We start from the raw sequence: 20,157 nt of genomic DNA, 5'->3' as shown, positions 1-20,157 counted from the left end.
AAAGTGAAATGAAAGTAGCTAGGACTGTTTGTGAGATTCCATCCATTAGAGGTTGATTCAATAAACTGTGTATGTGGTAAGAAAGGTGATAGGCAGTTTGAACCCCTGAAAAATCAATTTGCCAGGCCTTCTATACGATAGAACCAGGGTACATGCAAACCAAAGTCTGTGGTGTTTGTACAGTGAACAGTGCCCTAGTAGTCCTTTCCCTATGTAAAGGTACACTCCCAACTTTTTTCATACCTTACTAGATAGAGGAGTACAAAATCTATCTTTTGTAGTCAATACATTTCTTTTACTGTTTATCTTTACCAGTGAGTTTGTATGAAGTGTCTGGTGAATCTGCTCAGGTTTGCAAAGGCTGGTGTATATCCACTTTCCATTGATGAAGTGGTGAACCAATTAATAAATTTGCACTGCTAGTCTTGAGCAGTGCAAGACGCTATTTTCCTGAGATACAGTACTGGGAGCTGGGGGGCATTCAGCTCTGGTGCCTTTCTCTGTGTGATTCATGAGTGACTCTGGGAGCATTCGTGCAATCTAGCTGGCTGTGGGGTTGCCACATGCGGTTGTGCTGAGTGAAAACAGCACCTGGAGGGGTTTGCTGTTGGTCACTAGCCAAGCATTGTGAGAGACAGCCCAGGCTGGAGAGAGTTCAGGGAGCACAGCGGTCCCACAGCCTCAGGCTGCACCCCGTGGATCCCGTCACAGTGGGTTATTGTGGGAAGGGAGGGAGATGTTTAATGGCTGAACTTAATATCTGATCCAAACCCCATTGCAGTCAAAGAGAGCTTTTCCATTAACTTTAAATGGGTCTTGAATCAGGCCCTTAATGCATAAGAACATGAAGGACTAATTCAATAATCCTGCTTAGAGCTAGCAGACACTGCACAATTTCTCCCTTCCCATCCTCCGAATTCTGCCAATGCACTCGGGTGCTGCAGTCTTACAGTTTGACACAACTGGCGGCAGCTGCTGCTGAGGAGTATGTTGAGTGGTTTTTTAGTATGACGCGGACATGTCCACCTGGGACCAGGGAGTAATTATGAAACTTGTTAAAGTTGGGATCTTGCTACCACTTGTTTAAACTTCATTATTTATGTGCTGAAAACTATTGACCTCTCACCCCTGACCTGATTTTGGGAGGTTTATGCCTAAAATCAAACTAAGAAGCTTAAAAATGTTGATAATAAAAATAAATAAAGCTGTAATGCAAGTAGAGGAAATAAAGTGTATAAGTATTTGTAAAAGTATGAGGTGTAACCGTTAGCATCAAGCCTAAATAGTTAACCTAAGTGCTTTTGACCTATGGTTATAAGAGTTAGCAAAACAGGCTACAAAATAAAGTGCTTAGTTTTTTCTCCTAAAATATGGTGGCCTGATGTCACAGATAAAATCTCACTGGGTTTAGTACACTGAAGTCAACTTTACCAACAGCTACCCATTTATATAGTCCATCACATCACTATAGTATCTGAGCACCACCAAGTATTTAAAAATTAAATAATCTCCATCTATCTTCCTTCCCAGCCTGCAGGCAAACTAACTTGACTTCCATCCTCTCCTATTTAAAGACGTTAAAGTATTTCCCTGTACGAGAAAGGTGAAATACTATGCCTCTGTAAGTGAGAAGTTAACTGTTTGATTAATGTGGACTTTTTAATGGTGACCTTTCTAACTTCCCACAATCCAACTTTAACCATGTTTGATCCACACTCTCAATATTGCAGGGTATTATGGGTTTATGGATATTTTTCTAATTTCTTTAAAGAACTTCCAATGCAAATTTCTTCTGTTTGTGCAGATTTCCCAGGCAGTGCAGCAATATGTCCTAATTTGTTTCAACAAACTTACATTACTGTAGGAGGAACAGGAACAGTGTGTGCAATTCTGTAACTTTTAACTCAGATGTACAGAATTATTTTGTATTTAAGTATCTAAAATCCAGCTGGAGATTACTAGAAAGGAATGTGAAAACAGAATGAATTAAACATGTTTGCTGATATAATGCTTTAATAAAGTACTGCAGTGATTTCTTACAAAAAATATGTTTCTGAAAACTGAAGTTTACATATAACAACAGCAAGATTAATATTTCCCAAACAAGACTGACAAACTCAAATTTCCACTGGAAAATGTCACTCAACAAATCCCAGAGGTCAGGGGAGAACAGAATCTTCAAAAGTTTCAGTGAAATCCTTGAGAGCTTTTGTCAGATAATGATCAACTGACAAACTTTACATTGACTTGCTGGTAGTTTGTTCGTCTCAGTATAATAAAAATATGGATCAAGTTGACATAAGTCTGCGTTTAATTTCTTCTTTCAGCTCCCGGTACTTAACAAGGGCATCGACTTTCATGTCACACTTCTTTTAGCCCCTGTCCCTGTTCTTGCAAAGACTGGATCAGTCACTCACAGATACTGCTTGTCCAAACTCTGCAAGGCCTGAAGTTGCCCCCAAAAGTTTGGATCCTCTATAGTTCCTGTGAATTAAGGATTCCTCCAAGAGATTCTGCTCACTGCATACTGCCAGGTGGACCTGAGCTCAGAGTTAGTCTCCAGCACCCCATAACAGGGCAGTAAAGCTGGAGAGCTATCTACAGATGAACTATGTGGGGGCAGTTAAAGGTATGAGAGCTATCAAAGCTATTGCCACAGTGTCTCAGTAGGTTTGGCATAACAAGAGGAACTCAAAAATGGAACTATGGCTCTCCAGCAACGAAGGGTGGTTCAGAATGACAAATACTCCTTGTGACTAGCCTCGCTAAATTGCCTCACTTCTTAGTGTGATGCACCCTGGAAACCACATGGCAATAGCTGAGAACATTGCCTCAGAAACAGGAAGTAAAAGGCAAGACAAAAAATATATGCTGCAGACTGGCCCCTCTATCACAACACTGCTTTAAGTGTAAGGCCATTCACTTCATGGTACAAAAGAGACTTGTTTACACAGAAAGCTACAGTTTCTGGCAAAAAGTGTTTGGTAATCAGCATGGCAAATGTGTTGTCTTCCTTATGCTGACTGGCCTTCAGCCTGGATAATTTATCAGAAGAAATAGTTCTCTGATAATTAAAGTTGCAATTAATAGCTCATGGTCAAGGCAACATTAAGCAAAACAGAACAGTCAATTCCTGGATCCCAGCATTCACACATCAAAAACACTTTGCTTGGTGTATTTGCATTTTACCTGTGTCTGTGGTACATACATAGTGTACAGTGTTAGACTTACAGCAAAAGTGGGCTTGTTTGTTTGTGTTGTTTTATTAATCACGCATGTGAAGTGAAGACCAGTTTTTATTTTGCTAGGCAACAGAGAGGAGAGACACTGAGTGTCCAGGGCCCCTGTTGTCCCAGGGAGGACAGCAGGGTGCCTGCTGACAAGGAGGGGCAATGTCCGAGAGCAAGGAGGGCGGCAGAGTCAAATGACTGGTAAGTGCAAGCCCAGGAAGAATAACTAGCTGCATCAATAGGAAGGGAGATGCCTGCCCCTGGGAGCCCTGAAAGGGGAGGGAGGAGCTATGTTGGATCAGTCTGGAGCCAGCCACAAAAAGGGCAGAACTTGCAGTGTGGGGAGCTGGTGAATCCAGTCTCTAAGGACCTGGATGCAAAATCCCTCAGTTTAGCCCCTTCTTCGAGGCAACTCCCAGTTTAGAGGGCTTTGTTGGGAAAAATTCTGCCTATTAACCTGTGGAGGAGCTTACCGCCTTATCCCAAGTGTGAGTCTGTTGGGCTGCACTAAGCCAAGTCAGCCAAGTTGCTAATTGCTGCTACAGACAATATCGTGGTCAAGGACCCCTATAAAGTGCGCGTACCAACCGGACGCTAATTTTACATTTGCTGTATCAGGTCACATGACTGGGGACATTGACGGATATTATCAGTGTGGGCATTGGTGACCCTGAGAGTAGTGTTTTACCCTGTTATATTTACTTCCTGTTTAATATAATTACTGTGTTGAATATATTGTGTGTGTGTGTGTGTTTGTGTTATTTCTTGGGAGTTGGCAAGTAAGTGGGGGTTACCCATGGTTAGAATTTTACTTCCAAGCTGCCCTGGTGACCCTGCCCTGCCAGGAAGGAGCAAGCGGGGTGGAGGCACCGCCAAATAAATTCATATGGGAATACAGAAGTTACATCCTACTGAGTTGAGGCAGGATCCAGAAAAACACAGGCCTGTCCATCAAAACCCATAAGGGTATTTCCACTAAAACAGGTAACCAGGTGAAGAGAGGTGCTACACAAGTTAGATCAAGTTTGTACAAAAGTAGGAGACAACTTGACAACTAAATGGACGAAATGTATTAGTAATCAGCCACTTCTCTCCAATTCACGCCCCCATACGTATTTCACGCCCCCATAAGTCTACTGATTTCACCCAAGACCTCCATTGGTGGACTGTTGTTTGAGTGTTCTGTTATACGAAAAGTCTTCTCAAAGGAAGCAGCCACCTTAGAACCGAGTGATGTAATATGCTTTTACTTCATAAGATGGTCTGCAAGTCTCATTACACCTTCATATGTTACGAACACCACCATGTTCACTGGAAAAGCACGAATGCAGTTTAATCCAAGTCCTTTGAAAAGAACTCTTATTCCTTCTTCCTTCACACTTACTCGGATGCAGTGTATGAGTCCTCTGTACTTGCATTGTCCCAAGTTATCTACTTGCAGCCGTGATTTAATTACATCCATAGGAGTAGCTACGGCCCACCCAAACACTCCAGCAGAGCCACCAGAAATAAGCACAGTCAATATGTCTGCAAAAAGAGAACCAATAGTAAGAGTAATTAACCAGAGCATGGTAATGATATAGTGGTAAGCATTTCCAGAGAGACTTTTTCCAGCTACTCGTTCAAATCTAACACTGTGAACAGTTTTAGGAGAAGAGGAAAAACTGCAGAAAGAGACTGTTTTACTAAAAATTAGTTTTGTACAGCGTGACTGACCTCACAACAGTCCAAATCAGAAGTAACGCCACTGATGTCAGTTGCATTACAACCGTATAAGTGAGCTCAAAGTCTCTTCATGCGGACTTTCCATTGACTTCAACTAGAGTTCTAGCAACCTCAGCCAGTCTACTGGATTTGTCATGCCATATCAGACCATTCTAGGGGGTTGTATTGTTCCCATCACTACAGTATGCAAGTCCATTTACACTGTATAATCATTCAAACAGCACTCTTGACACACCATCAAGTTTCAGATGCTGCCTCCAGGTGTGACCAGTGCTTGACCTGATGCTGAAATAAAGTGAAACAAATCTACAATGAACCTGACCATTTATGCAATTCAGGAAGGGGAAGAAGGAATTCCTTTCTGCCCAAAGACAAAGTTGTGTTCTTAACAAAACTGTGCCTTGTAACGTCTTTCTCTAGATCGCAATCCTGCTACCCTGTATTGCCTGTAGCAGTAAATTCTGCAGGATATCTAGCACCTGTATATTCTATATAGTTCCAATGTTTCCAATGTTTTAAATGTGCTACCTTTTGATTTCACAGCATATTCATTTTTTCATATAGCAACAAGACAGGTGGCTCGGGCCACCTTACCTATTTTCATGTAGCGTTTGTTTTTGAGACACTATAGTTAAGGCTGAGCTGGAGCCTGCCACTACAGGGTGATGAATGACCCCAACGCAAGGTGTTCAGCTCCTCTGCAGCTGGAGCCCACCACCTGTTTCCAATTGCTTATATAACTGTCTCACCAAGAAAAATCTTTGCTGAAACTGCTCACAGAAGGGCTTAGCCCAAGTGGGAGGCATTTTGTAGCCATCTTGGGGTTACTGGCCTATTAGGAAACTTAAGACTTTTTTGTTTCTGTGTCTGGGATAGTTCAAAGGCCTTTGTTTTCAAACTGCAGCCTGGGCACGTCGCACTTGCAGTGCTGCGGGCTGTAGAATGCTTGGTCTGTCTCACTTGCTGGAATTCTTCCCCATCGCTATCTGAAGAGGAGGTGCCTGGCTTGAGAACGAAGCATTCCGAGTGTACAGAAGAGATTGCTACGCATAGAATAATTACCGCCTAATGAAGTTGGTCTGATTTCACAATCCAAGCAGTGTTGAGGGCAACACCACTCGGGAAATTGCTTAAGGAAGACTCATATCCTGCAAGAAGTGGTGGATATGATATACTAGCTGGCCCTCCTCTCTCTAAAACCCCAATTTTTCAAGGGACTGAGGGCCTGCCACTCTCTCTGATTGAATTAAATCCTTTGTTAAAGGGTTTATTCAAATGAGAGTTGAGGCCACTCGGCACCTCATACGATTAACCCCTTAGTACAGAACCATTTCCCCATGTATTACTGCAGGACACTGTGCTACCATAAATTGGATGGTTCCAACCCCTGGCAGTCATTAAAAACTGCACGGCATATTATCTAAGAGTAGCAGTGTCAACCCCAACATGTTTAGTCAAATTTCAGTTCCATTCTTTTTATAGTAAGTAGCCTCTGCATCTTCAAATAAATATGACAATCTTTGCTTCTTATCCTAAACGACTTTAGTCAGATTGTTTTGCATTTTTAAAACTGTGTCCTGTTTCATCCCAGAGGTAGCTGCATTTCATAGAATCATAGAATATCAGGGTTGGAAGGGACCTCAGGAGGTCATCTAGTCCAACCCCCGCTCAAAGCAGAACCAATCCCCAACTAAATCACCCCAGTCAGGGCTTTGTCAAGCCTGACCTTAAAAACTTCTAAGGAAGGAGATTCCACCACCTCCCTAGGTAACCCATTCCAGTGCTTCACCACCCTCCTAGTGAAAAAGTTTTTCCTAATATCCAACTTAGACCTCCCCCACTGCAGCTTGAAGCAATTTATTCTTAAGCAATGTGATTCCTATTGACTGGGAAACCTGTTTTGTCACTTATTCAAGGAATCCCACCCTACTTTGCTTAGCTTGCAGGGTCTAATTAAAGGGTGATCAAAACTATACTGAAAGACTTGTTGATACTTTAAAATAGTCACCTCGTACAGATTTCACTATATATAGTTTGTGCATTCAGTAAGTAAATCATTTTGGGAGCCACTTGGATGAATGGTACTATGTAAATGCAATAATTGTAAGCTTTGTGGTTGAAAACCAATGCACAACAGCCTATAATAAGGACCTTTTATGAGTCAAAATTTCCAAGGAGATAGATAAAAGGAATGTATACTCAAAATATACCTTCCCTGTTAATGCAATATAAATGAAGCTATTTTTGTAGGCAATCCTGAACTGTTTTCTCCACATACCTGGTTTATTTTTTCCAGCTGGAGTAAACCAATCACACAGGATATTATAGGTTAGGAAATACGTTGCAAATGAGTGGCAGTCCCTGCACAGTAATGCAGAACAACCTTTGTACAGACCCCCAAAACCTTCCTCTTTTGCTATCATCCTCAGACAATGCACAGGTCCTTGATACTTCGGCTTGGGGAGATGAGGAGCCGTAACTGAGTAATGTGATTGCTTCTGAGTTTGCATTCGAACTTTAGCTGTTTCGGTAGGCGATATTAGCACCACCTGGGAAATTAAAAGAAAATATAACTTTTAAACTTTCACAGTGTTTGGATTAACATCATTATCCTTCCTGAGCCAATGAATCACTCACACTTGACTTTTCCAGGCAACAGTAGCAGTTTTACAGCCTAAGGCTAGCCAGTCCCAGCCGCCTCCAATTCAACTGAGCACGCTCTAAATCATCACAGAGCAATTGCAAGACTAAAGTTTGGAGCTGCTTAATCGTGAGTTAGGAGCACACAGTGGAATGAGAGGCAGGCAAAAGCGGTGCACTGGGGCATAGGAGAATAGGAACAAGCAGTCAGGCCATTAGGGAAGAAAGGAGGGAATCCTAAGCTAACAGTATATTATACCAGTCCTAGTACATGTGTCAGTGGGCTGGAACCACTGTCATAAACAATACTAGAAATTAAACTGAGATGAGAAATCTTTGCTATTTGATTTGCCTGAATTAATCTGGGCATTAAATTGCTCTATACAATGTGATCTGCTATGAAAAATTATCTACTGAATGGTCCACCAGATGGGGCAAGGAAACATATACATGTAACTCGTGATAAGTGTTTTTTGAATACTTTAAACTTCTTCTCTAAAATAAAAACAATGTCAGGTGCCCAGCGATACTGAGCCAAACCAAACCAGCATGTGGGCACAACAGAGGAAGAGTAGAACTACTTTTTTTTTTTTTTAATTCTGTTGCAAGATTCCAAAGGGTTATTATAAACAGTGGGTTCCAATGACCTTCCTATAAGGACTGAACAAAAGCTATTCACTCTCTTTCCAGCCTCACATATATGGAACTGGGACCTTTCTTTGTGGTCTTTTTTGTGATTTACCTACCCGAACAGCACCAGTAGCACATCCAGCAAGAGAAATATCCACCTTTGATGGCTTCACATCTGAAGTGCCATATCTTAATCTGCAGATGTTATAAAGGAAGTTTCTGTATGCTCCAAATGAAAAAGAAGAAACAAGCGACACTGTGGAGACTGACAGTGACATGCCTTTGTAAAATCCCCATGCCTAGTTTGAAAGAGAGAGAGAGAGAAAGAATGGATTAGAAAGGAAATAGCCTGTACTTATGCAAGTGCCCTATCCAGTCTGCTCTGAAATGCAATCCATTCACTGTAGAGTCACCCTCAGCCTGCAGTTAGCTTTCTTAACAATTTAACAATAAAATTAAGTTCAACCTAAGTCTTCTCCCCAGGGCTGGCTGTTTGTACAGTCCCCATTCAGAGTTGGCCAGTCCAGACCCTCGGTTTTCTTTGGTCACTTCTGAGATCTCTCCTCCCTTCTACCTAGAGTGGAATTGATGGGCTGCTTGCAATATGAATCAGCAAGACACACTTAGCAGTTTATCACCTGCTAACAAGTGGGTTCACAGGATCATTATTCCGGTTGTTACACTCGCTTTTATGATACATGTAATGTATTAAACTAGATGTGCTTACTTTCTCTGCTTTGTATGTTTCTCGAATACAGTGCCAAATTCCATTATAGCTCCTCTCCGTCTGAATTCTCACCTTTCAACAAAGGACATCATATTCAGAAAATATTAATGAATACATAAATACCATACCATTTTATTTGCAGTAGAATCTTGTTCTCAAGCAGACAGCAGATACTATCAGATATTAATTATAGAATATATTTGCATAAAGAATGTGAAAGAAAAATTTAAAGCATTCAGTTATATCACTAAAAGAAAAGGAGTACTTGTGGCACCTTAGAGACTAACCAATTTATTTGAGCATAAGCTTTCGTGAGCTACAGCTCACTTCATCGGATGCATACTGTGGAAACTGCAGAAGACATTATATACACAGAGACCATGAAACAAATACCTCCTCCCACCCCACTCTCCTGCTGGTAATAGCTTATCAAAGTGATCACTCTCCTTACAATGTGTATGATAATCAAGTTGGGCCATTTCCAGCACAAATCCAGGTTTTCTCACCCCCCACCCCCATACACACACAAACTCCCCCCAACCTGAAGCAAATACTCACCAACAACCACATACCACACAACAGAACCACTAACCCAGGAACCTATCCTTGCAACAAAGCCCGTTGCCAACTGTGCCCACATATCTATTCAGGGGACACCATAACAGGACCTAATAACATCAGCCACACTATCAGAGGCTCGTTCACCTGCACATCCACCAATGTGATATATGCCATCATGTGCCACCAATGCCATGTACATTGGTCAAACTGGACAGTCTCTACATAAAAGAATAAATGGACACAAATCAGATGTCAAGAATTATAACATTCAAAAAACAGTCGGAGAACACTTCAATCTCTCTGGTCACGCAATTACAGACATGAAGGTTGTTATCTTAAAACAAAAAAACTTCAAATCCAGACTCCAGCGAGAAACTGCTGAATTGGAATTCATTTGCAAATTGGATACTATTAATTTAGGCTTAAATAGAGACTGGGAGTGGCTAAGTCATTATGCAAGGTAGCCTATTTCCCCTTGTTTTTTCCTCCCTCCCGTCCCCCCAGATGTTCTGGTTAAACTTGGATTTATGCTGGAAATGGCCCACCTTGATTATCATGCACATTGTAAGGAGAGTGGTCAGTTTGGATGAGCTATTACCAGCAGGAGAGTGAGTTTGTGTGTGTATGGGGGTGGCGGGTGAGAAAAACCTGGATTTGTGCTGGAAATAGCCCACCTTGATTATCATACACATTGTAAGGAGAGTGATCACTTTAGATAAGCTATTACCAGCAGGAGAGTGGGGTGGGAGGAGGTATTGTTTCATGGTCTCTGTGTATATGATGTCTTCTGCAGTTTCCACAGTATGCATCCGATGAAGTGAGCTGTAGCTCACGAAAGCTTATGCTCAAATAAATTGGTTAGTCTCTAAGGTGCCACAAGTACTCCTTTTCTTTTTGCGAATACAGACTAACACGGCTGTTACTCTGAAACCAGTTATATCACTGATTTACCAAATGGGGAGAAATGTAGAGGAACAGGCAAGAGCAAAAAGTTAAGTTTTAGAAGTAAAGTTAAAACAAATACCTTTACTGTATCCAGTGGGTAACCCACAACAGCACTTAAGCCACCTGAAACAGATATTTTATTAAACAAGGTTAAGAATGTACATAATTACAGGACCAATTTCCTTATGCAAAGGAAGTCATTAAATGAATTTCAGTGAAATTCAATTCCAGAAAGTCAAGTTGTTTTTGATACCATATTTCTAATTTGTAGGTAACCAGAAAGTCTAAGCCAAAGATCAAGTTGCAAAAAAGAGAGGCTGAGAGAAATTAAAAGAAAAACTTTGGAGTGGCAAAGGAAACATCCCAGAGGTAACAGAAGCATAATGCAAGCCAGGTTTATAAACGAAAAAGTAACAAGTGTTGCCATGCACAGTGCTAATGTCATGGGTTGTGGGCTGCCCTGTTGACATTGGACTTTAGTTGTGTCTGGAGTTTTAACAGGAGATGTCAAGAAAATAGTTGATTGTTTCCTACTCCCCTGCTTTTTGCATGTCCTTTCTCATCTTAGACTGTAAGCTTTCTGGGGCAAGGATCAAGCCTTCATACATAGCACACTGTGCTCCCACTTCATTGGCAACATCTAGGCCTCTAGATGTTACTGAATAACCCCTACTGGAGCCTCTAGATTCTACTGTAGCAGAAGTAGTAAGTAATAACGAATGAAGCCATTCAGATATTAACCGAGGTTTGCAGGCTACAGGTTCCAGCCAGCAATATGCCATCTTGATCTAAGCAGAGGTAGCCAGTGATTTCATTCTATAACTTCATAGGGCAATGTTGGAGCACATTTTGGGCACTCTTCAAGAGCTACATATGAAGCCCTAGACTAGACTACTCAATGGGAGTTAAGGGCACCCAACACCTTCCAGGATTGAGCCCATAAAGCAATAGTCACATTTGTGTGTTTTACATGTACAGTGAACAAATACACTACACTGCAAAGAAAGGTGAACAAAAACAAAGGATTAATGCTTAACCAGGAAACACCCCTTGAAAAGGAGCCAAGCTGATTTTAGAATCCCTGCACTGTGATGTGATGCAATGTCAGGGCAGTAATGCTGTGTACAACATAGAGCACAAGCCAAATGGCTGCTTTGCAAATCAGCATGGCAGAGCTGACCTTAGGCTAAACTGCCCTTGTTGTTTCACCTTTGGCAAGCTTAAAGTGTCACCCCACTGTGACAGTACTGAGGAGGACGAATGATGGGGTATGCCCAAAGTCGAATGACGGGGTATGCCCAAAGTCAGGCTGGTCAACAAAGCTCGTCTGGACACAAGCTGACCTTTATTACCATGGTGTGACAGCAAAGACTGCTTTTAACATTCAACAGGGATTTATCTGCCCCAAATATAGACACACGGGAACATTTCTAGATCTTAAAATAGTCACTAGAGATGGAAGCTCCATCATTCTAGGAGGCAAAGTTGCTGTCACAATTTGGGAGGGTGGGCAGTGACAAGACACACAGTTTTCATGTAGGTTTCTTTACTTAACAAAAACAAATAGATTTTCATTACTGCCATTATGGCCACCATATTTCTCAGCCAATGGTTCTAAATGTCTCACTCCCCTGTTAAATGACACTACATTAATGCAAAGTATTTTTTGATATTACAGCTGACCTAATGGCTAACTTCTGGTTAATACATGAACTGCAAGTGACCTCAAAGGAAATCTGGCTCAGTAACAATGGAGCCTTAACAAGGGGACATTTATAGTGGCCAGTCCTGTTGTTTTGAAAGCAGATTTAGTTGTCTTAATGTATTGTATAAGCCCTTTCAGGGAGCAGGGAAATTACACAGATCTGTTTCCTGGAGGTTCACCAATTAAAAGGTGTTTGTAATTTAGCTCTTTCACAAAGTTAGTGTTGGGTGCTGTAGTGTTTGCACAAGACACTTTTCTCCTGAAATAACAAGGTCGTCTTGGTAACTGACTAGCCCTACTACATGGTGAAGTAAACAGCGTCTGTTTGACTGAGTCACCAAGGTTCCCAACAGCTAATCCTGTAGTGCAGCGAATCCTGTAGTGCATTGTAGACAATACTGGACAAGATTTACATGATCCTTGCTCACTTACCAAAAAAACCAAAAATAAACTTTATTTTAATTGCTATGCACGGTCCATCCACACTCTCCATCAAATCTGTGCAGTGGGAAAGCTCAATAGGCGGTAACAAATAGGTCAGAAAACACCTTTTTGTATGTAAAAGCTACAGTAAAGTACATTGTGGGAAGGGGAAGGAATATCTAGAGCAGTAAAGAAAAATACACAGGCAAAAGATGGAGTTTAGGGGGAAAAAAGGAGCTTATTCAGTCTAGGTAGCAGAGTGTGCAGAGAATGAAAACATGCCCCAGCCAGCCTGGCTTTCCTGCTCACTGACAGAGCCTCCAGCCTTGGCCTCTTGCAAATGTATCCATGGCAGATCACTAAACTGGGGAGAAGGGTTTCCTGGAAAGCAAGGGCATGGCAGTGAGTATGTTACTGTGCCCTTCTGCTGTGCAGACCTCACTCACACCCAGTGTTCCCTCCATGCAGGAGCATGTCCTCAATCAAGGGCAGGATTTGGCTTTATGTGAGTTGCAAGCTTCTCAGTGGTTTAAGGTGGCACTTGTGGCTACTGGAAGACCTTTTAAGAAAGGGATCTTTGTGTGTGGCAGAGCTAAAACGTAGTCTTCTGGCTGCCCCACTGCGTTCAAGAAGGAAGAACTCCCTGCTGCTTTGTGATACATTCTTGGCTCACAGGCAGAGACCAGTGAATTCAGCCTTGTCACACATAAAAATATGCAGAATGCAAAAACAGACACATAGACCCTCTTACAGGGCTGTTACTACCTGTCCCTCTGGATAAAACAGCTTGAGGGACTGACAGAGGAAGTGGCCTGCAAATGTTACGGAGCTAGGGATATACAAGAGACAGCTCTGCATAACACCACCTCCGCCCCCCAACAGTCCCTCATGCTGTTCCAAGGCCATGGAACATTCATAAACTCTCTCCTGTTTCGCTCCTCTGAGTAACAGCAGCAATGGCAAATACATTGTAAATTAAGCTGAAGTTTAGGTACATATTGTGTTGGTCCTTGACTCCTTCTGCCCTGGGCTAGAATAAGACATAGACACTATTAGTCTGAGAGCTCCTGGCGTTCTGTAATTACATCATAATCTGTGCTTTTGTTTTTTTAAAAAAAGTATCTTCTAGCCGTCAGGGTTGGTAAGAAAAGCTTGAAAATATTCCCTGACATATAACCAATGCAGTCAGGGCCGGTGCAACCACTAGGCAAACTAGGTGGTTGCCTAGGGCACCAAGTGGTTGGGGGTGCCAAAAAGCGGGGCCCCGGCTCGGCAGGGAGGAGCCGCCTTCTGGAGGCACCGGAGAGCCAGAGTGTCCCGCTTGCGGCGGCGGCAAGCCCCAGCCATGGAGGAGCCAGCGCGGCGCAGGGGGCAGCAGCCCTGCAAAGGCGCCGCCCCGCCTGACCAGGCTGCGGCCTGGCATCCGCCCCTACCCCCCGGGGGCTCCTGCAGGCTGCAGCGGATGCGCCCCCAGGCTCCCCTCTCACCTAGGGTTACCATATTTCAACAATCAAAAAAAGAGGATGGGGGGGAGAGCCCCGCCCTAGACCTGCCCCCATTCACTCCCTCCCACTTCCCACCCCCTAACTTCCTCTCCCAGAACCCCCAACTTCCCCCCCCCCGCTCCTTGTCGCCTGACTTCCCACTCCTGGGACCCCTGCCCCCAACTGCCCCCCAGAACGCCACCCCCTACCTAAGCCTCCCTGTTCCTTGTCCCCTGACTGCCCCCTCCTGAGACTCCCCCCCACCCTAACTTCCCCCCTAGGATCCTACCCCCTACCTGTCCCCTGACGCCCCAACCCTTACCCACACCCCCGCCCCCAGACAGACCCCCGGGACTCCCACGCCCCATCCAACCACTCCCCGCCACCTGACAGGACCCCCAGAACTCCCAACCCATCTCACCCCCCCTGCTCCCTGACTGCCCCCCGGCCGGGACCCCCCTTACCATGCCCATGCCGGTCAGATGCTGGCTCCACGTGGAGGCAAAACACGCTGCCCGGCTGCCGCACGCACAGCCCCTCCCGTGCAGGGTGCCGAGGCAGCGGGAGGGGCAGCGGCAGCAGTGGCTCACAAGCCCAGGAGCCGCAGAACCCGAGTGTGGTGAGGGGGGAGCCGGAGGGCGCACGGGGGCCACAGCCCGCATGCATCTGCTGCAGCCTGCAGGAACCCCCCAGGGGGCGGGGGGGGGCCCCGGGCCCGCAGCCTGGGCTGGGGCTCACCGCTCCCGCAAGCCGACGCTTTGGCTCTCCGGTGCCTCCAGAAGGCGGCTCCTCCCTGCCAAGCCAGGGCACCGCTTTTCGGCACCCCCAACCACTTGGCACCCTAGGCGACCGCCTAGTTCGCCTAGTGGTTGCACTGGACCTGCCCACATCCCCGGGCAGGGTTGAAATCTGAGCAAGGCCGGGAGCTTTTCCTCAATGCCAGAGTGACTGCTGCCCTGGCCACAAGCCCCAAAGTCTACCAAATTCCAGGTGTGCTTTTTATTCTCCTGAGAAGGGATTATGCACCTAAGGCATGAAGCTTTTACACATCGGAGGTGTCCAGTCAAGTTTATCAAAGGCTGTGGAAAGCTGCAATGCTGTGAACTACTGTCACTTTCTATAAATAGCCCTGGACAGTGATAGCAGGAGCTGGCTGTACTGTTTACACCGGGGGTCTCAAACACGCAGCCCGCGGGGTTATTTTCTGCGGCCTGCCAGCTCCCCGCGACCCCCCTGCCTCCCCAGTGTTTACCTAGAGCAGCTCCAGCCCGGCTGCCTGCCTGCCCTGCCCCCGCGCCGCTCCAGGAAGCGGCTGGGACCTGGGGAAGGGGGGGGCACAGGGGTCTGCGTGTTGCCCTGGCTGCTCCTCCAGGTACCTCCCCCGAAGCTCCCATTGGCCACGGTTCCCCGTTCCCGGGCCGGACCTGCCCCCCAAATCCCTCCTGCAGCTGAACCCCCTGCCCTGAGCCCCCTGCTACATCCTGCCCCCCTGCCCTAAGCCCCCTGCCACACCCCTTCTGCACCCCAACCCCCTGCCCTGAGCCCCCTGCCGCATCCCACACCCCTCCTGCACCCCGACCCCCTGCCCTGAGCCCCCTGCCACACCCTGCACCCCCTGGGGGCATGGAGGGGGCGAAGCTGGGGTGTGGATTTCAGGGAAGGGGTTGGAATGGGGGCAGGGAAAGGAAGAGGCAGGGCAGGGGCGGGGCCTCATGGAAGGGGTGGAGTGGGGGCGGAGCCAGAGTAGCAGTGGCGGGGAGGACATGGTCAGTGGTGCGGCCCTCAGGCCAATGTACTTGTCCTCATGTGGCCCTCATGGTCATTTGAGTTTGAGACCCCTGGTTTACACAGCAGAACCAAACAAGAGCAGCTCTGTATAGAACACATAAGGGAGGCAGAACCTATAAAAATATTCTGTTCAGTAAGGTGGTGCCTGGCTGCTGTAAATTGGATAGAAGATAAAGAGTGAAATCAAGTTAAGGACCCATCTGGGTTTTAATAATACCTAGCTCTTTTATAGAGCTTTTCATCAGTAGATCTCAAAGCGCATTACAAAGGAGACCAGTATCACTATGCTCATTTTACATATGGGGAAACTGAGTAACAGAGCAGTGAAGTGACTTGCCTAATATCACCCAGTGGCCAAGCCAGGAACAGAACGCAGGTCTTCTGAGTCCCTGTCTTTGTGCCCAATTTGGCTGGTTTTTTGGTTTTTTTGTTTGGGGTTTTTTTTGGATGTACACAGTTATCACAGCAGCTTGTGTTTCCCTGCACCAGTAGTTCCTGATATGAAACATAGCTGGGGGTCCTGTGAGCATATGGATCGAGAAGAAGCAAACTGTGCAGGTAATCTTCAATGAAAAAATAACATAGTGGAAGACAAATTATAATTATAGTAACACAACTGACTGCAATAGCTATACGTGAAATCCTGGCCTTGCTAGCACGAGGCACATAGAGAAGCAACCACCCTGGCTCATGGGTGCTGGGGAAGGAAGATAAGCTCTGAAGAACTCCTTTTGGCTGCTCTGCAAAGGAGCAGTAGAGCATAGGAATTGCTATACCAGGTCAGACCCCTGGTTCAGCTGATCATCTTTATGGACAATTATAGAGTAACCTGCCCATAAGGGAAGTTTTTCTAACCCTGGGCAGCGTGTGGTTGGTTTATATAGCACCAGCTATTGATGGTAGCAGTTGGCAGGGGAGCCAGGACATGTCCACAGCTGACTGGTCACACTTCCCTGAAGGCTACAGAGCAATGTGGACACAGCTTGCCTTCTGCCTAAAAGAACAGTAGGTCTCTATACCTCAGGCAGAAAAGAGCCCTTTCCGTCATCTCCACCCTGGCCTGGGCACCTGCAATATGCAGGCCAGAAAGCAGAGGTGGACCCGTTATATATGAAGGGATAAGCTTTCTAGCACCTCCAGCCCATGTCCTGATTTCTGAAGATCTTTCTGAGTAGTGGACATGTTTACATTGGTTTCACGTTGCCAACGTGTGGTGTCACAAGTGCAGGTATTGTGCATCCTCTGATTTCTCTCAGGCATGTCTCACACTGTGTCACTGTGCACTCAAAGCTTCCCTTGATTCTGATACATTTAGAAGCAACAGCAGTGGGAGGAGCTGTGCAGTAGGTTGTGTGTGTGTGTGTGTGTGCGTGTGCACATGTGAGGAGCTGCACAATAGTTCTGTGCATGTTTGTGCTTGTAGATAACTTATCACCTTGAATATTTTCAACATAGACATCAGCCAGGATTTTAAGGGGGCTGTGACTCTTTGCTATTCTCCAATAGGAGCCAGGCAGTGTTTTCTCCAAAAAGCGAAAACACATCAAGGTCTTAGGAGTGCAGTTAATTAAACAGAAACGCTGTGTCACCATTTAGTTGTTTTGATGCAAATTGTCTGGGTTTGCAACATATTTGGAAATGTGAAAATACACAAGACGAGACTGCTTCAACTCTTTAACATTTGTCAGAATCAAACACAAGCCATACACCAACTGCAAGGCTCAGAGAAAGTCAACCATAAATGTCTGTTCTCCAAGAAATCTCTAATCTGGAAAACACCCTTCAAAGAGATAATGGCATCATCCGCATCAGACTGGTAATGATGGGCATTGGGCCAATCCCTGACGTCCTTGCACAGACAAAATTCCCACTGACTTACATTCAAACTCTCTAGGGTACTGGACAAAATATCTCAGAGGAGCTTGCTTTCTATAGGCATTGCACATCATAGAAAAGCAGCGAGTTTGCCTTAGGTAGCAGCTAGGAGGATTATGTATGCATAGCAATGTGGTGCATTTAAAATAACCAAAAGTATTTCTGATTACAACCCCAGAGGGATGGCCCACTCCTGCAATGCATCTGCGTAGGGCAGGATCCAACAAGTACTGAGTGCCTTCCATTCCCATTCCCACAGATACACTTACTGCACAGCTGCTGCCCAATGTGGCAGTCAGAACCAAAGCTTAAAGAATCTCTTTCACAGCCTTGCCCCAACTCGTCATTGTCAACCAATGCCCAGGCTCCCCAAACCATCACACAATCTGAGGTGACTGAGTACAGAGAAGGGAAGGGAACCACAATGAAGGGACTGAATCCATCTCTCCTGCTCCTGCAGTAATTCCGGAACCCACCCAGGGCTCACTGTACCTCCCAATTATCACATAGAGGCAGACCTTAAGTATGTTCTCCTACTTAAAACTCTACATGGGCAATGAGCCTCTCCTGAACTGACCAGCAAAGGGCTGCCAAAGTTCAGAGGATCTGGAAGCCTGGTTGGAATTGTTGGTAGCATATGTCTCAGCCATATGCCAAATTTGTCTGACCCTCGCTAGCAAAGATGACACTACATTTCTCCAGTTCTGATCAATCTTAGCCATTTAGCGCTTTTCTCTTTCAAAATCTCCCAGGTAATTAGACCACACTCTTTGCTGATCACTTGCCGAATTTCATTGTTTAAAACAAAGCAAGCTTTCATATGTACAAGCACTCTGAAAAAATCTAAAACTAAGTGGTGCCTTTTAAAAAAATTGGTAAACAATTTGCTCCCAGATCAACTTCTGCTATGCAACAAGTCTGCGTTGTAATAACCCCTGAAACTGCAAATAAAGATCAACTTAAAGTCATCCAAATGTCACTAATCCAAACCTCCTTGGATAATTGTTGTTAATTGAAACAGTCAGTTCTCCGCACTATTAATTATACTGAAAATGACCTCAGTTCTTCCTACTCTTACTGCCTAGCTGTACTCCTAGGATATCAGATAACTGAGGCTGTACCACACCAGCAGTGTCTGCCAGTATCTGCATTCAATTTGTTCCATCTTCTTGTCTCCTGCTTCCACGTCTGGGTTTTCATGTTGTTTTGCTTAATACTTTTGGAATTAGACTGGGCGTTGCAGAGCAATAACTTTAGCTAACCATATGTTTACCTATATTCATTTAACAGCTCTGTAAGTTTGCTGGTTCTTTAAATTAACAGAATAAGTTTTTATTCTTAAGTTTTTAAGAGATTTCTCAATAAATCACTGAAAGACCCTCAACTATAGCATTGCCATTTGTGGCATTAGGAGCTGCCTTTAAATTAACAGGAAAAACAGCTTTCATCATACACCATTTTATTTCTTTATTTACCTCCAATGGCTCCAGCAATGAAATCCATCTGCACAAAGTCTGCTGCTTTGACTGCCTGATCAAATGTCGGGATTGTAGAGGAGGCAAGGAGGAAAATTCAGCCTTTCCGTGCACAAGCCAGCTTCAGTCCTTTGGAAATTATATAGTTCGTAATATATTAAGGCTAACCCTGCTAACTCCACCTTCCTCCAGAGGTTATGTACTCTGGGGAAATTTGATGAACTATGCATGTGCAGGGAGAGACAAAGATTGAATTGGTTCCAAGAATATTGTGAATAAATAATCCCATGAAGAGGTGAACCAGAACATTGACCTGAAACCTCTATTCCAGTGCCTTTTACCCTGCAAATCTCTAGGTGACCGGCCTTATAAAACAATGATGATGTTGAACATGGAGCTGCCACATCATCCCTGTTGTATGAATTAACCGCAGGAGATGGTCTCTTCTATAACTCGCCCAGGTACATCCACACACACACAGAGGAGTGGAGATTTTGGGAGAGTCCCCCACAAGCACTATTTCAAAGTAGACTCCCTTCCCAATCCAGGGCAAAGCATGTCACCCCCTCTTCCCTTGCCATTCATCCTGACCTTCCTCCTTACGACCCTGGGTCTTCAGCCTTGCACAGCGCTTAACTCATCCTTGCCAACTCTTAAAAACAGAGGTGGATACAGTTATATATGAAGGGATTGGCCATGGCTGAGTGGTGCTCATAAACACAGGGAGCTCAGCTTCGGAAAGGGGGAGCACTCTGGAGCTACAGGAGGTGACCTCTCACGTGGGAGCTCTAGGGGAGAAGGAATGGGACGGAGGACTCTCCATGGAAGCAGTTCCTGAGCTCCACAGTTCCTGAGCTCCATGGAAGCAGTTCCTGAGCTGCCACCCTCCCACCCACAAACCTGCCCATCCTGTTGGGGAGCAGGGAACCAAATCTGCAGGACGACTTGT

General features: G+C 45.0%; 1 protein-coding gene across 2 annotated transcripts; it reads right to left on the bottom strand.

The window, feature by feature from the left end:
• Nucleotides 1-1,995: 1,995 nt before the first annotated feature.
• SLC25A47 (solute carrier family 25 member 47) lies at nucleotides 1,996-19,362 on the bottom strand. 2 transcript variants are annotated; one of them, XM_048854672.2, is made up of 6 exons: nucleotides 19,209-19,362; nucleotides 10,538-10,581; nucleotides 8,953-9,024; nucleotides 8,342-8,524; nucleotides 7,234-7,504; nucleotides 1,996-4,757 (listed from the first exon to the last, which is right to left on the bottom strand). In XM_048854672.2, exons 1-6 carry the CDS (start codon nucleotides 19,234-19,236, stop codon nucleotides 4,477-4,479), a joined length of 879 nt encoding a protein of 292 aa, XP_048710629.1. In that variant the 5' UTR covers nucleotides 19,237-19,362; the 3' UTR covers nucleotides 1,996-4,476. The 2 variants fall into 2 exon arrangements, with proteins under 2 accessions (XP_048710629.1, XP_048710628.2); XM_048854671.2 differs by lacking the exon at nucleotides 19,209-19,362 and adding an exon at nucleotides 14,535-15,062.
• Nucleotides 19,363-20,157: the final 795 nt, after the last annotated feature.

This window comes from Caretta caretta, chromosome 6 (assembly GCF_965140235.1).
Source record: "Caretta caretta isolate rCarCar2 chromosome 6, rCarCar1.hap1, whole genome shotgun sequence".
Lineage (NCBI taxonomy): Eukaryota > Metazoa > Chordata > Testudines > Cheloniidae > Caretta > Caretta caretta.
The sequence above is the reverse complement of the archived record's forward strand: the minus strand, read 5'-3'. Positions and strand labels throughout refer to the sequence as shown.